Source organism: Pelodiscus sinensis, chromosome 1 (assembly GCF_052426305.1).
Source record: "Pelodiscus sinensis isolate ZL-2025 chromosome 1, ASM5242630v1, whole genome shotgun sequence".
In the NCBI taxonomy this organism is placed as follows: Eukaryota; Metazoa; Chordata; order Testudines; family Trionychidae; genus Pelodiscus; species Pelodiscus sinensis.
Genome location: NC_143052.1, coordinates 46,840,083 through 46,854,637, shown reverse-complemented (window position 1 = coordinate 46,854,637; position 14,555 = coordinate 46,840,083). Strand labels below are relative to the sequence as shown.

At 43.5% G+C, this 14,555-nt stretch overlaps 1 protein-coding gene across 1 annotated transcript in view; it reads right to left on the bottom strand.

Annotated features, from left to right (window-relative positions):
- Nucleotides 1-14,555, bottom strand: part of CTTNBP2 (cortactin binding protein 2) — a 188,569-nt gene that overhangs the window by 31,093 nt on the left and 142,921 nt on the right. Inside the window, 2 exon segments of the mRNA XM_006122544.5 lie at nt 9,538-9,725; nt 10,013-10,165. Coding sequence (XP_006122606.3) covers nt 9,538-9,725; nt 10,013-10,165 — 341 coding nt within the window.

Below are 14,555 nucleotides of genomic sequence, written 5' to 3'. Positions count from 1 at the left end.
TTCTCAAATATGCAGATTTTTTTTATAAAGAAGAATACATCTGGGATTATTTTCCCTAAACTGACATTTTATATCTGGGCTTATGAAGAAAAATAACTTACATATTTGAATTCAGAAATAAAAAAATCTGTGAAAAGTGCAAATCCCTATCAAGTTCAGGCACTGACACCACATGAATGCTGAACCTCCTTGTGCTACAGGGTTGAGAATGCAAAACTTGCTAATTTTAAAATGAGATGCAGTAAAAGACTTGGCTCTCATAGGATCACAATCTCTTCCTAATGCTAAAAAATTAAAAATAAAATCTCCCATTTCTTTGTTTAACAATATGGCCAAATAAAGACACGCACCATTTGAATTCATTTTGGTCACAACATGTAGTTAAAGTAGACAGATTATTTACTATACGTTGCACCTCCAGCATGACCATGGATGGTCCAGGATGAGAAAGCCCCAGAACGCTGCATGGGGGTGGGGGCCCAGGAGTCAGCACGTAGCTCAGCTGGGCTGGGGAGGGGCTGGGAACTGGTGTGTGGCCCAGCTCGGCTGCAGAGGGAGCCAGGAATCCAGGAGGGGACTGGGGGGGGGGGGGGGGTCAGTGGGGCAGAGGTTGAAATAACCTTCCCTGGTCCAGGAAAATCCCTCATCTGGTATTAACGGTGCCGGATCAGGGAGGTCCAACCTGTATGTTACATATAAGGCTGTAAGAAAAATGCAGGCCACAATTTTGTTGCAGTAAACTGTAATTGTCAACATTTTCCACTTTTTTTTTGCAATGCCACTCACTCAAAAATGGCCCATACTCCCCCCCTCCCCCATTATGACTTGGTAGGGGAAGTGACAACGGTAGAGAAGGGAGACGATGAAGATTGGTCAGGCTCTTTGAGGGGCTCCCCCTGCTTGCTCTCCCTGGTTCTGCCTCCTCCCCGCACTTCCAATCAGCTTTAATGGCCTCGCAGTATGCCTAAATACAGTTCCAGCTCCATCAGCTCCTTGTGAGTGCTTGAGGACTTAGCCTTCAAAGGCTCCTCACCCACTCCAAGAGATGGGATTAGGGAGTCCTCAGTGAGTGGAAATGGGTGGGAGCTGAAGCTTATTTCTCCTCAAGGGCTGAGAGAGAAGAACTCCAGTTGTGCTAGCTACACAAAGGACATCTATAGATCTCTGACCTGGGGCAGGCTCGAAAGCATCAGGGATCAGAGGAATGGGTAGAGGGGTTATCCAACCCCTGTTGGAGGATAAAGGACTCTACTGCCCAACTGGACATCAAGTCAGTTACAAAACAAGAGTTTTAATCTTACACAACACCCCACCTCCCAGCCACGTACACACACCTGCACCCCAAACTGTTGCATAAAAGCCTCCGCCCGAGCTATTACTTGATTTTACTCACGGATTTTCTGGAAATACAGTAGAGTCCCGATTATCTGACCTAAACGGGACCGACAGGTGGTCGGATTACTGAAAAAGTGGGATAATAGGGAGTACAGGGAGGGAGGGATAGCTGCCGGTGCCGCTTGGTCCCCATCCCTGCCAGGCCCCGGCCCCCGGAGCTGCAGGGAGGGAAGGGGCCAGGTAGGGATGGGGATGAAGCGACGCCGGCAGGAGCAGCATCAGTGGCACCAGGAGAGCGACGGGACAGCGAGTAAGGCCATTCTCCCAGCCCGCGCCTGGGAGCTGCAGGGAGGGAAGGGGCCGGGGCCAGGCACGGATGGGGACCAAGCAATGCTGGCAGAAGGCTCCGACCCGCAGGAGACTGCTGGAGCCTCTTCAGCCGGGGAGGCTGCATGCGGCATAGCAGCGCAGCGCAGCTGGTCTTGGGGGCCGCATACTGATGCTGCGCTCGGCTGACAATTGTCCGCGGCTATGTCGGATAAAGCGGAATGTCGGTTTACTGAATGTTGGATAATCCGGACTCTACTGTACGCTAAACTGTAAGGTCCTGCCAACACATGACTTAGAGACTGACAAAACCTCCTGCTGATTGCATTGCTGGCAGGGGGAAAGGGCGGGGGGCAGTTGTCTTGTAAGTCCCTTTATTACAGGTGATTTGTAAAGGATCCTCTGAAGCTTTGTAACTGTTTCAGCTGCACTGCCTTTTAAACTCTGCAATTCATTGTAATCTTTGTTAAACCTTGAAACTCTGTAATCTTGGCACCTTGCCACTTTGTAACTCTCAGAAACTTTGCTTTATATATTCAGAATTACTATAAGCTTAGTAATTGTTGAGCCTTGCAACTTTTTAATCTTTGTAACTCAGTCACTTCACTTGTAACTTGTTCTAAACTGCATTCTCCCCTAAGACATGAGTGTGAGTGTGTGTGTGAGAGAGAGAGACTATTGTGAGTTTGGAATTAGAAAATGCAAGGCTGAGCACCTGGAGGCAGGTGATGAGTCATCAGACCAATTAAGGAGACATTGCTGCTCTGCTGGATCAAGGGAAGTCTCGGAATGCTCCCTGGTGATGAATGTGGGTGAGTCACAGAGGTTGTACAAAGGCAATAAACGGAGAGAGCACCCTCTGATAAGCTCCTCTTCCCGCAGCCAGTTTCTTTCCTGACCAACTCTCCTGCCATGATCAGCAGGCAGACCCTCCAGAGCCAACATGCCCTGGCTCCTTCTGCAAACCATATGCCTGTGTAAGTGTGTGACTGTCTGAGGGCAGGAATGAATGTGTGTGAATGAGTGAATGAATGAAGGTGTGTGTGCGCATGTGCATGTGTTTGTATGTGTGAGATAGCTGGTTCCCCTTTAGTTTAAATCTTTAGTGGCAGCTCTATCCTCTTTAGTTTAACCATATATTGCATATAGTGGAGTGTAAATTCCTCAAATAATAAATCAATTCTAGTGTAATGCCAGGTGGTCTCCAGTGGAAAATTTTGGGGGTAACATAAACCACCACTTTAAGTGAGGTCACAGTAATTGGATCAAAACAAAAAACAAACAAAATCACAATTTAGCTAGAGAAGCATGGTTAAGGTCAGTGTTGATAGTTCAGCAGACTGTACTTTAATTTCTAAACTGCGAGATCAAATGGAAGGTAGATTATTAGTGACTGGAAAATATTAACCTTTATTTGGAAGTCTCAGTCCAGTTTTTCAATGAAAGAAGTCAGCTTCACAAACAAGGCAGCGTTTCAAAGGAGCAGCACCACACAGCTGAGCTGGGGATCAGCTGTGTGGCGCTGCCCTTTGAAGTACCTCCTTTCTCCCCCCCCCTTTGCTGCCTCTATTTTATAGAGGCAGCGGGGGGCTGGGGGAATCGACTAGTCGACTGACTATCCAATAAGCATTTGCTTAATTGGATAGTTGACTAGTCTTTAACATCCTTAGTTTTCATACGCCCCCAGTTCTCTTCAATGAACTGACATTCCAGCTAGACTACATTTTCCATGATATACCATAGCAGAGACTGATGATGAAAATGGTTTCTTCATCATGAGAAGAGACCACAGAACATCATGGGAGAAGTAGCGCAATCAAGGAACTCCATCTACAGAAAAAATTGGGAGAAATTTCTTGATTGATTTTTTGCCAAAATATTGTCTTCAAGTTCTCACCAAAAAGTCATAATTGTTCCCCTTACCTACCTTATTTCTACCTTAAAATTTTAAACACTACTTGCCCGACGTTTAAAAGAGAAGTTGATCATGGTCATCCTTAGGAGGCAGCCTCAGTGCATTAGTCAATCTAAAGACTATCTGAATTCAATTTTGTTTTCAGTCCAAATTGTTTATCAGAAACTGGAAACAACAATGCAGAAAAAACATCTTTAAAAGTTATTTTATCAAACTATGATTAGGAAGGCTCAAGAGTGGTATTTCCATAAAGTGACATTTAATTCCATAGCTTTTGTTTCCTAATGTACTGCAGCTATTCTTTCTTGTGTTGCAATTACCCTGGAGATCAATTTTGCTCACCCTCTAGGGATGCTTTCATTGAAAATAAAGAGCATTTCATGCAGAAGGGATGGAGATAGAGCAGGGAATCTGGAAGAACCAAAATAGATATTTTAACCCAGGCATACTTTTTGTTTTGAGACAGTAGATAAAAAGGAATTATTTTCACAAAAGAGAATCTTTTCTTTTAAATTTAACTCCTAGACAGCTCTGGGGTCCAAAACTATGTTTGCAGAAATCATTTGCTAATTTCTGTGAAGATATTGGTAAAATACTGACTTACTGAAGACAGTGACAAACTCCCATTCATTTAACACTATATTTCCAAGACCATTAATTAAACAGAGCTGTACCAGATGCTTTATTTTAATTCATTCGCTAAAACAGAATATCAGAAAAAATTTGAAATGGTCAGAAACTGGGAAGTATATTAGCAATTTGTTTTCATGAACAAATATGCACACTGTCATATAGCATTAATTTTGATTACAGTATATATTTTTAAAGCTAGGGGCAAAGAACAATATCCTAAATCCCACAAAGTGAGCAGTGCATACCCAACCTGCATATGCACCATCTACGCACTAAGGATCACTGCTATATCATGAGCCACGTTGTCAAGAAAGGGGTCCCCATCTGACCAGTGACCATCCAAAGTCAGAAGCAGATGGGGAGCCTTTTAGAAGCTAATTCTGGCAGGCTACTGATAGTCACAGGCAAGCCAAACTCTTCAGGGGTTGTTGTTTGCTGAAAATGAGATTAGAATACTTGGTCTCTGATACTGGTGAGGCTTAGAGTTTGTGATGAATAGAGCTGAGTTCTCTTGAAGCCAGCTATTGACATGAAAGTTGTCTAAGAAAAGCCATTTCCTTTCCCTTGCCTCTAAAGGGCCTGTTTTTTCCCTTTTCTCTCTGGACTATTGCCTGTTCCTGCTCCCCAAACTTGTCACCTCTGTAAGACTTGTCCTTAGGCTTTCTCCAGGAATAATCTGAAAGCCTGCAGCCAAACCAACTAACATGCAGCCAATCTTAAAGACTGTTTTATGAATGAGGGTATAATACTAACTACTATGTGGTTTAGGAACATCGGACACATTTTCAAAATTGAGACACTGTGGGACAGATTTTTAAAGGTATTCAGGAACCTAAATATGTGGACATGTTCCTTTAAAAATCTGGTCCTTAGGAGCATATAACATTCTTGAAAGTAGGACTTACAAGCCTCTTATAATTTTACCCCTTATCTTTACTTTCTCCATATATGTAATCTTCATCATCAGTGGCAGATGCAAAAGGGAAAATACACTACTAAATTCTAATCCACAGATTAAAAGAGTCACAGAAATTCACTTATAAAAATAAATTCTAAGAGTTCTGTTGCATTTTATAAAAATAAACCAAAATTCACACAGAAAAAAGTATTTGGAAATAATTAACCTTTTGAAACAAGTATTTTGAGGAAATCCACAATGGGGAGTGAAACTATTTCTGGCTTTTTTGTCAATTTTATGCACAAGTTGTTTTACCAAGTATGGCATCCCATAAGCACCACTGTTAGAATCAGAATGATATATCTAATGTAAAAGTTGTATAAATATTGCTTCTCCATCTAGGAACTCAGGGTATGTCTATACTACCCTCCTATTTTGAAATAGGAGGGTAATGTAGGCATACTGCAATTGCAAATGAAGCCCGGGATTTGAATTTCCCGGGCTTCATTTGCATAAGCAGGGTGCCGCCATTTTTAAATCCCGGCTGGTTCGAACCCCGTGCAGCGCGGCTACACGCGGCACGAACTAGGTAGTTTGAAGTAGGCTTCCTAGTTCGAACTACCGTTACTCCTCGTGGAATGAGGAGTAACGGTAGTTCGTACTAGGAAACCTAGTTCGAACTATCTAGTTCGTGCCGCGTGTAGCCGCGCGGCATGGGGTTCAAACCAGCCGGGATTTAAAAATGGCTGCACCCGGCTTATGCAAATGAAGCCCGGGAAATTCAAATCCCGGGCTTCATTTGCAATTGCGGTATGCCTACATTACCCCGCTAGTTCGAACTAGCGGGGTAGTGTAGACATACCCTTATCTCCTCACCACATCGTCTCAGAATCATTAATAGATTTTATCTTCAGAACACCTCTGTGGGTATGTCTACACTACCCTCCTAGTTCGAACTAGGAGGGTAATGTATGCATACCGCACTTGCTAATGAAGCCCGGGATTTGAATTTCCCGGGCTTCATTAGCATAAGCGGGGAGCCGCCATTTTTAAATCCCCGCTGCTTCGAACCCCGTGTAGCGCGGCTACACGGGGCTCGAACTAGGTAGTTCGGACTAGGGTGCCTATTCCGAACTACCGGTACACCTCGTTTCACGAGGAGTAACGGTAGTTCGGAATAGGACCCTAGTCCGAACTACCTAGTTCGAGCCCCGTGTAGCCGCGCTACACGGGGTTCGAAGCAGCGGGGATTTAAAAATGGCGGCTCCCCGCTTATGCTAATGAAGCCCGGGAAATTCAAATCCCGGGCTTCATTAGCAAGTGCGGTATGCATACATTACCCCGCTAGTTCGAACTAGCGGGGTAGTGTAGACATACCCTGTGAGGGAGGGAGGGAGGTATGATTCCTATTTAACAGATATAGGAAAACCAGGCACAATGGGACTTTGTCTACATGAACCCCCACTGCCGATCTCATCTATGTGACTTCAGCTACAGAAATGGCATAGCTGCAGTCAACATACTTATTGCGCCGTATTACATGCAGTAAGGTTGACGGGGGGCTGCTCTACTCCACGAGGATGGGGATTGCTGGTACTCCTCTCATCCTGGTGGAGTATAGCCATCCACAGGAAAACACCCAGAGATCAATTTATCATGTTTAAGCAGATGCGATAAATCGATGGCCAGTGGATTGATAGCTGCAGCATCGATCCCCACACAGCGGAGACAGGCCTGGGTAAGACTAATGATTTAACCAAGATCAGCCAAGAAAGCTTGAACCAGGAGTTGAAAAATAGGTCTTCTGAATTCCCTGTCAGTTAGGTGAACTTTTGATCTTCAAGCTATCTGAAACACTGCTACCAACCTTATCTTCCTTTGTAGTTGTTCTCACCACACTTCCCTCCCAACCCCCATAATTCTCAGCTACTCCAGTCCCTTGTACTCATGGCAGGACTAAGTATTATCTAGACCAGAAAGGGGCAAATTATGGCCCATGGGTCACATTCCACCTGACAGACCCCCAGGCCCTCCCATTCTTTCTCCCCTCTCCTGCAGCCTGAGCTCCCGCAGCACATGGGCATCATACACACTGTGTCACCAGCCATGATACTCAGTGGCATGATTGTGAGCTCTGACCAGGTGGTGAAGCTGAAGCTCCAGCTGGACAGCACGGCTCTAGTGCTCCGGAGGGCATGGTCAGGGGATGGGATAATCTCAGATGAGTCAGTGGGGGTGGGGAGCAGGGGGGACTGGAGAGGAGGTAGGGAGCAGGAGCAGAGGACAGGGAGGAGTGTTAGCTAAGGGCTGGGAGTTTCCTGAGGGGCATGGAACAGGGGACTGGAGCACTGGATAGGGAGTGAGGATCCACAGAGAATAGTCAGGGGTTAATAGAGGGCGGGGCCAAGCCACACCTGGCTGGGGAGACATAGCCTCCCCTACTTGGCCCTTCAATTTCTGAACTCTGATATAGCCCTCAAGCCATAAAATGTGCTTATCCCTGATTTAGACTATCCCTGACAGATATTTTCTAACCTGCTCTTAAAAATCTCCAACAATGCAATTTATTCCATTGTTTAACAAAGCTGACTGTTAGGAAGTTTTTCCTAATGTCCAATCTAAACAGCCATTAAAGCCCATTGCTTCTAGTCCTATCCTCAGATATTTAGGAGAAAAATGAAGTCTCTGTTCTCCTTCTAACAACCTTTCATGCACCTGAAAACTGTTGTGTCTTCTCTTCTCCAACCTAAACAAATCCAATTTTTTTCAGTCTTCCCTCATAGATCATGATGTATGTATATATGGTCTCCTCTGGACTTTCTTTAATTAGTCCATATTTTTCCTGAAATGTGGAATCCAGAACTACATACAATCAGCATGGAGTAGAGCAGAAGAGCAAATTTATTGTGCCTTGCTTACAACACCCCTGCCAATACATCTCAGAATAAGGTTAACTAGGGATGTGAACATGTAGCCAAGTACATGGTTAACCAATGAGCCTGGGTGAACCCTCTTGGTTATATGCAGAACCCTCCCCCCACTGCCTCTGTATCAAAGGTGTACCATGGTTTTATACAGAGTAAGATATTTTATGTTTTATTCTCTATCCCTTTTTTAATGATTCCTAATATTCTATTTGATTTTTTGACTGCTGCTGCTCACTGAGTGGATGTTTTCACAGAACTATCCACAATGACTCCAAGATCTCTCTCTCGAGTAGTTGTAGCTAAATTAGTCCCCATCATATTGTATGTATACAGGCAGTCCCTGGGTTACGTACAAGATAGGGACAGTAGGTTTGTTCTTAAGTTGAATTTGTATGTAAGTCGGAACTGGTACATATTGTAGGGGAAACTCTAGCCAAACATTTCTCCAGAGCTCAGTTTTATTCTCCCACACCTTACTTCCCTCAGTCCTTTATTCTCAAGCTGAGGTGTCTGCTGAGAAAAGCCGCTCCGTGTCTCCCTGGTCTGCTGGGGTGGGCGCTAGCTTCACGTCTCCCTAGTCTGCTGGGGGGAAGCAGCTAGTGCGGGGTTGCCTCACCCCGTTTGTAAGTAGGGATCCGATGTAAGTCGGATCCATGTAACCCGGGGACTGCCTGTAGTTGGGATTATTTTTTCCAATGTGCATTACTTTACATTTATCAACATTAAATTTCATTTGCCATTTTGTTTCCTAATCACTTAGTTTGGTAAGATCTTTTTGAAGATTTTCAGTCTGTTTTGGTCTTAACTATTTTGAGCAGTTTGGTATCATCTGCAAGCAAGACTAGGGAAACTGGAGCCAGTGCTCACAAGTCACCTCCTCCCTGTGTATCTGCCAAAAATTTCAGGAGGTACATGTTTACACAAATATACATATTTTAACATCCCTAATATTAACTTTTTTTTGCAACATATGCTAAGCTTTTCTACAAGTTGCTTCTGAAAACCCTTTTGTTTTGTTAAGCATAGCAGAGGGATGCACTTAACTGTGTCATCTTTAGATTGCAGATTCTTTGGGACAAGGCTTTTATTTTTACTTCATATTCTATTATCCTGTACAATTACAGGATTATAAACACCTTCAATTAGACATTTTTAATGTAGCATATTTGCAAAGTGACAGCAACTATCCTTACTTTCTATGGCAGACTTGAACCTTTATGCCAGTCAAACAGATCATTCCAGTTAGTTAACAAAATGTATTAACAGACATGGTACATTTATCCTTCAAACTGACTTTTGTTCATTTTTAACATTCTGTAACCTGGTTATTTTAGTGAAGTTTTATTGTGGAATAATCATAATATTATATGCTCATAAAATTCTTAAATGAAACGATCACTTTTTCTGAAGAATTTACAATGTGTCTGCCTATTCTTTCAGAAACTGCACTGAACACTTTATTCTGAACACTACATACTGAAGACAGTTCCAGTGGTTCTTACCTTATTCATAACTTTCCTTCTTAAAAATCTTTGAAGCAAGCCATGGATTGGTTCCCCATCCCACCTTAGTTGAACCCAGCGGAAATGTTGCTGAACCAGCAAGTCAGAACCTTGGAGATGAGACTTTGCAATTGTCCCCATTAGAAAGCAGTTCTCATGAAAGTAATAAGCATCAGACATACCATTTGCTAAAAATAAACCAAAAGACATTTTACTGCAATAATCAAAGCTTTCCTAACAAGCTAAATAAGTGACTTTTAAAAGCAAGCAGCATTACTTTCATTAGAATCAAACATAATTAAATTACAAATAAAAATTACTAACATTTATCACATGCAGTTGAGAACAGACTGTCTGAAATTACATATAAATCAAAACTACAGAATCTTATGTTTCTAAATAAACTCTCCACACATTATATTAAAATGGTATTTTTGTAATAAAATATTTCTCTACCCAACTTTGTTTTTAATACCTTTTTGAAAAGTGAAAGGGTTTTCAGAACTACGATTCTCAAGAGGGGCCAGAAAGTCTCCCAATAAATCAAATAATGAAGCTTTTTCCAGATTCTCTAGAATCACAATGGTTTTCTTGCTTGCAGAAAGTTGTTTCACTGGGACCAGACAAGCTGTAACCAAAGAAGAGAACCCATCAACAGCTACTTCTGCAAACTACTTTTTATTTATAAATATTACATTTAGCACTAACATGCTAGGAAAATAGTACAAATTGAATGGGTTATGCAACATTTAGTGTTTTCTCTCTCTCTCTCTAAACTATTTTCCTTCAGGATGACAGTCACGTCATCACATGTCTCTGCATCTCACCTGCCTCTTCTCTCCCTTTTCCCCAGTGCTTAGGAGCTGGGACTGCTGATCCTCGGCCTCCCTCCTCATCGGTGCTTGGGGAGCGGGAAGAGCCAAGACTGCTGCACCACAACCTTGGCCCACCCGGCGGACAGGAGAAGTGAGCCAGGGCTGGCAGGGTGAGGGAGGGAGGGGAGTAGATGCTGGGGCTGCCTCAGTCCTGTCTGGCAGTCATGGGGGGGAGGGGAATGAGGAGGAAGAGAGCCAAGGCTGGTGCTGCCTCTGCCCTACCCAACAGCTGGGGGAAGGGGACAGGGTAGAGCCAGAGCTGGCGTGGCCTCTGTCCTCCCTGGCAGCCAGGGGAGGGGGTGGGAGAGAGCCAGGGCTGGTGCAGACCGGGGGCGGGAGGAAAGTAGGGAGTAGAGCTAGGGCTGGCACAGAGGAGTACAGGACCTTTTGAAAAAGGGTTTTTTTTTTTTTTTTTTTTCCAAAAGAACCACATCTAGACAACACTCTTGAAAATTTCGAAAGAATGCGCAGCCGCCATTATGCAAATAAAGCACAGGAAATTCAAATCCCGGCTTCATTTGCAATTTCGATCTGTCTAATTGACATCCCTCTTTCAAAAGAGGGATGTAGTTTAGCCATGCCCTTAATGTAATGATCCCTGCTTCAGAGATAGAGAAGAAACAATGGTGAGCCAAGATCTTTGGAAATGTGCTTGTTCCTACTTGTTCTGGCGTGCCTTAAAGCCTACACCAATATACCAGGCAGTGATATACTGGTTATTCCAGATTCTTAATTCACACTCTTTTTTCACCACTGTGTTAACTTGCCTTTCCTGAACTGATTCTTGAGGACACTACTCTCTCCACATTAAAATTCCTCCTCAAGATACACCACTTACATGGTACCTGTAAGAAATCATCCAATTAACAGTAGCTAGCTTGGGGATAGATGTCGGTTTATCTATGATGTCCAAAAATATTGCAAGTATATACAAAAATTGTATACATGCAATTACATTCCATCCATCATCTTGTCTAATCTTGGTTTGCCATTGGTTAACTTCAGGGCAGAGTATAGTTTGTACTATAGGATTTACTCAGCATTGCTTGGGTACTTAATTCAAATAAATTGTTGTTTTTCTTCATTTAAATCATTGCTCTAGGATGGGGCTACGGATGAAAAGTTCAGCATTCAGGCTGCACCAGGGAGAGAGGACACCACCAGCCCTCTCTCACCATAGAAGCTTAGAGTTAGATGAGAAGCGCCTGTCCCTGGTCACTGCAGCTCCAGCAGGCACAGCCGAAGGAGTGGTACATCTATGTACTACAAGACTGAACCACTCTAAACCAGGAATCTCTGGTTCAGCATATCCATGGTCCAGCAGGCCACAGATGTTCCAGGGCCAGAGAGTCTTGGTGGAGGGCTGGCAGCTGGGAGCCCTGCAGCTGGCAGGGCAGTGGACTGCCAGCAGCAAGCTGCCTGATGGGACTGGGAGCCTGGCGTGCCCCAGCTGGGCTGCCCAATGGGATCAGCAAGATGGTGGGGCCAGCAGCAGGTACCAGCAAGCAGCTGGGCTAGGCCTTGGGGATGCCAGTGGAAGGGGGGCCAAAAATAACAGAATCATAGGGTTGGAAAAGACCTCAGGAGGTCATTGATTTCAACCTTTCCCTTCTGGCAAAATCCCTCATCTGTACTGGACCAGGGAGGTCTGTCCTGTACTGCAATATAAGCATAAAATAATAAAACTGATTGTCTAAGAGTGAATTTCACCTGCTAATCATCTGGCTCTTTGGCTGTTTTGAGGTTTCTCACAATCTTTAGTCTCATCTAAACTAAATAACTGTGTCAAGCATAATTTTGCCACTTCACTCTTTGTTCTTTTTTTTTTTTTTTCCAGATCACGAGCAAATTTCATGAAATCAACTCAGTTGTAGTACAGATCCTTGGAATTTTGTACTATTCTAACTGATTTCCATGTCCAGAATAAACCATTCATCCTGTAACTTTGTTCTTTGCCTCTTAAACAGCTGCTAAGGCAGGACACTAGGGTTCATAGGGCTATAAAGGCATGCCCATTCTTTAGCACCCCATTATGTGCCAGAAGGTTAGTCTTTTATCTGTGCATTTTTAATTAGCTTCCACTTTGCTAAATTGCTTTTCCTAATGTTGGGATGATCCTGCCCAGGAGAACAGTGTATGTGATCTATCAATCATAATTTGAAATTTTTCTCCTCTTACTTAGTCCATGTTTTCAAAAGTACTTGTTTAATCACCTTCACATCATCCACTTAAAATATTGCATTTTTTACCTCTGTTGAAATCCTCATGCCTTAACCTCTTCTCACCACTGCCACTGCTTTCTTTAGATCCTTTCTGAATCCTAGCTCTCCATGCTACAGAAGGTGTGGAAGGTTTCTATCCAGAAGCACATTATCCCTAACCTCAAACAACTCCATGGGCTCCCCAATAATTTCAAGCTCCAGTTCAAAACTGTTCACTTGTTTTAAAACTCCATAAACTCACTCCACCAAACAGCACAGGCCAAGTCTTTCTTTAATCCCCAACCTACTTACTTAGGCCTCCTCTGCCTCTCCAGGCAATCTGGTCATTGTTGGCACAAGTATCATCTGTTTTTGCACAGTGAGACAGCATTTCCGTATCCCCAGTTCACCATCACTCCTCTTTGTGCATTAAACATTACTGTATTATTTGTAGTAACTTTGCAAAATGTTTTTGGATACTACTTACATAAGCACAAGAACTAGGTATGTGGAGATGTTGCAACACCCCCCAGGATTTACATGGGACTCTGCTCCCGGCCCTACACCTGGGCCTCCATTTCTGGCCCCCCAGACATGGTCTTGGCTGCTGGCCCTGCTCTAGGGGTTCTGCTCCCAGCCCCATATCAGGGGCACTACTGCCAACTCTTCTCTGGGGGTCCACCGGCCACCCTATCTCAGCTGCCCAACGTCTCAGCTATCAACCTACACTCAAGGCTCTACTGCTGGTCCCAGGGCCATGGTTTGGCTGCCAGCCCTGTACTTGGGATTTCGCTTCTGCATCTGTCCCTGCCTGTGTCCTTCCCTAGCTGTGGCCCCAGCATTGTCCCCCCTACCTCTGTCCAGGTCCCCCTCCCAGAGAAATAGCCTTGCTCCTGGCCCCAGCTCTGGGGGTGAGGTGGAAAGGGAGAGGCACACAAACAGACGTAAGCACCCCCATTATTAAAAGGGTTCTAGCACCACTGACTATTTTTATGAAAGATATTATATTAAAAAATCCATGTATTTTACTGCATAATGTTGAACTAGCTGTCCCTTTGTACATATATAATAATGTATTGTCCATGAGAACAAAATTTGTAAGTTACATAGTTTATTCAATTTACCTTTCTCACATCTATGTTTTACCACTGCTAATGAGAGCTGTGATACTGCTCAGAAATTACCTGACACTGTGGCTATGACAATTAAAGCACTGATTCTTACCTTTATATATAATTATTCACATGGGTTATTGGGAATAAATTCACATAATCTCATGCACAACATGATTACATATTTAAATCCTGTACAAAAGGTGAAGAACTATATTCATGACAAAAATCTCAATTAGGCACGAGCATACGAACACAGAACTTAAGAACTGCATCAGATCAAAGATCCATATAGCCAAGTATCTTGTCTTCTGACAGTGGCCAATGCCAGATACCCCAGAGGAATTGAACAGAACAGGTAATGATCAAGTGATCCATTCTCCATTGCCTATTCTCAGCTACTGGTAGAGGCTAAGGATACTCTGCCTATCTTGGGTATTTATGGACCTATCCTCCATCAATTTATCTGGTTCTTTTTCAAGCCCTGTCATTGATTCATAGGACTGGAAGGAACCTTGAAAGGCCATCAAGTCCGTTCCCCTGTTATACCTCTGATATACTATAGGCCTTAACTTCCTCTGGCAAGGAGTTCCACCGGTTAACTATGCTTTTTGTCAAGAATGACTTCCTTTTGTTTGTTTAAACCAGCTGCCTATTAATTTTATTTGGTGACCCTTACGGTTCTTTTGTTGTCAGGAGTAAACAACACTTCCTTATTTACTATCTCCACACCAGTAATGGTGTTTAGACTTCTATCATATCATACATTAATGATATCTTTTCCAAGCTGAAAATCTCATACTAATCTCTCCCCATATGGCAGCTTTCCA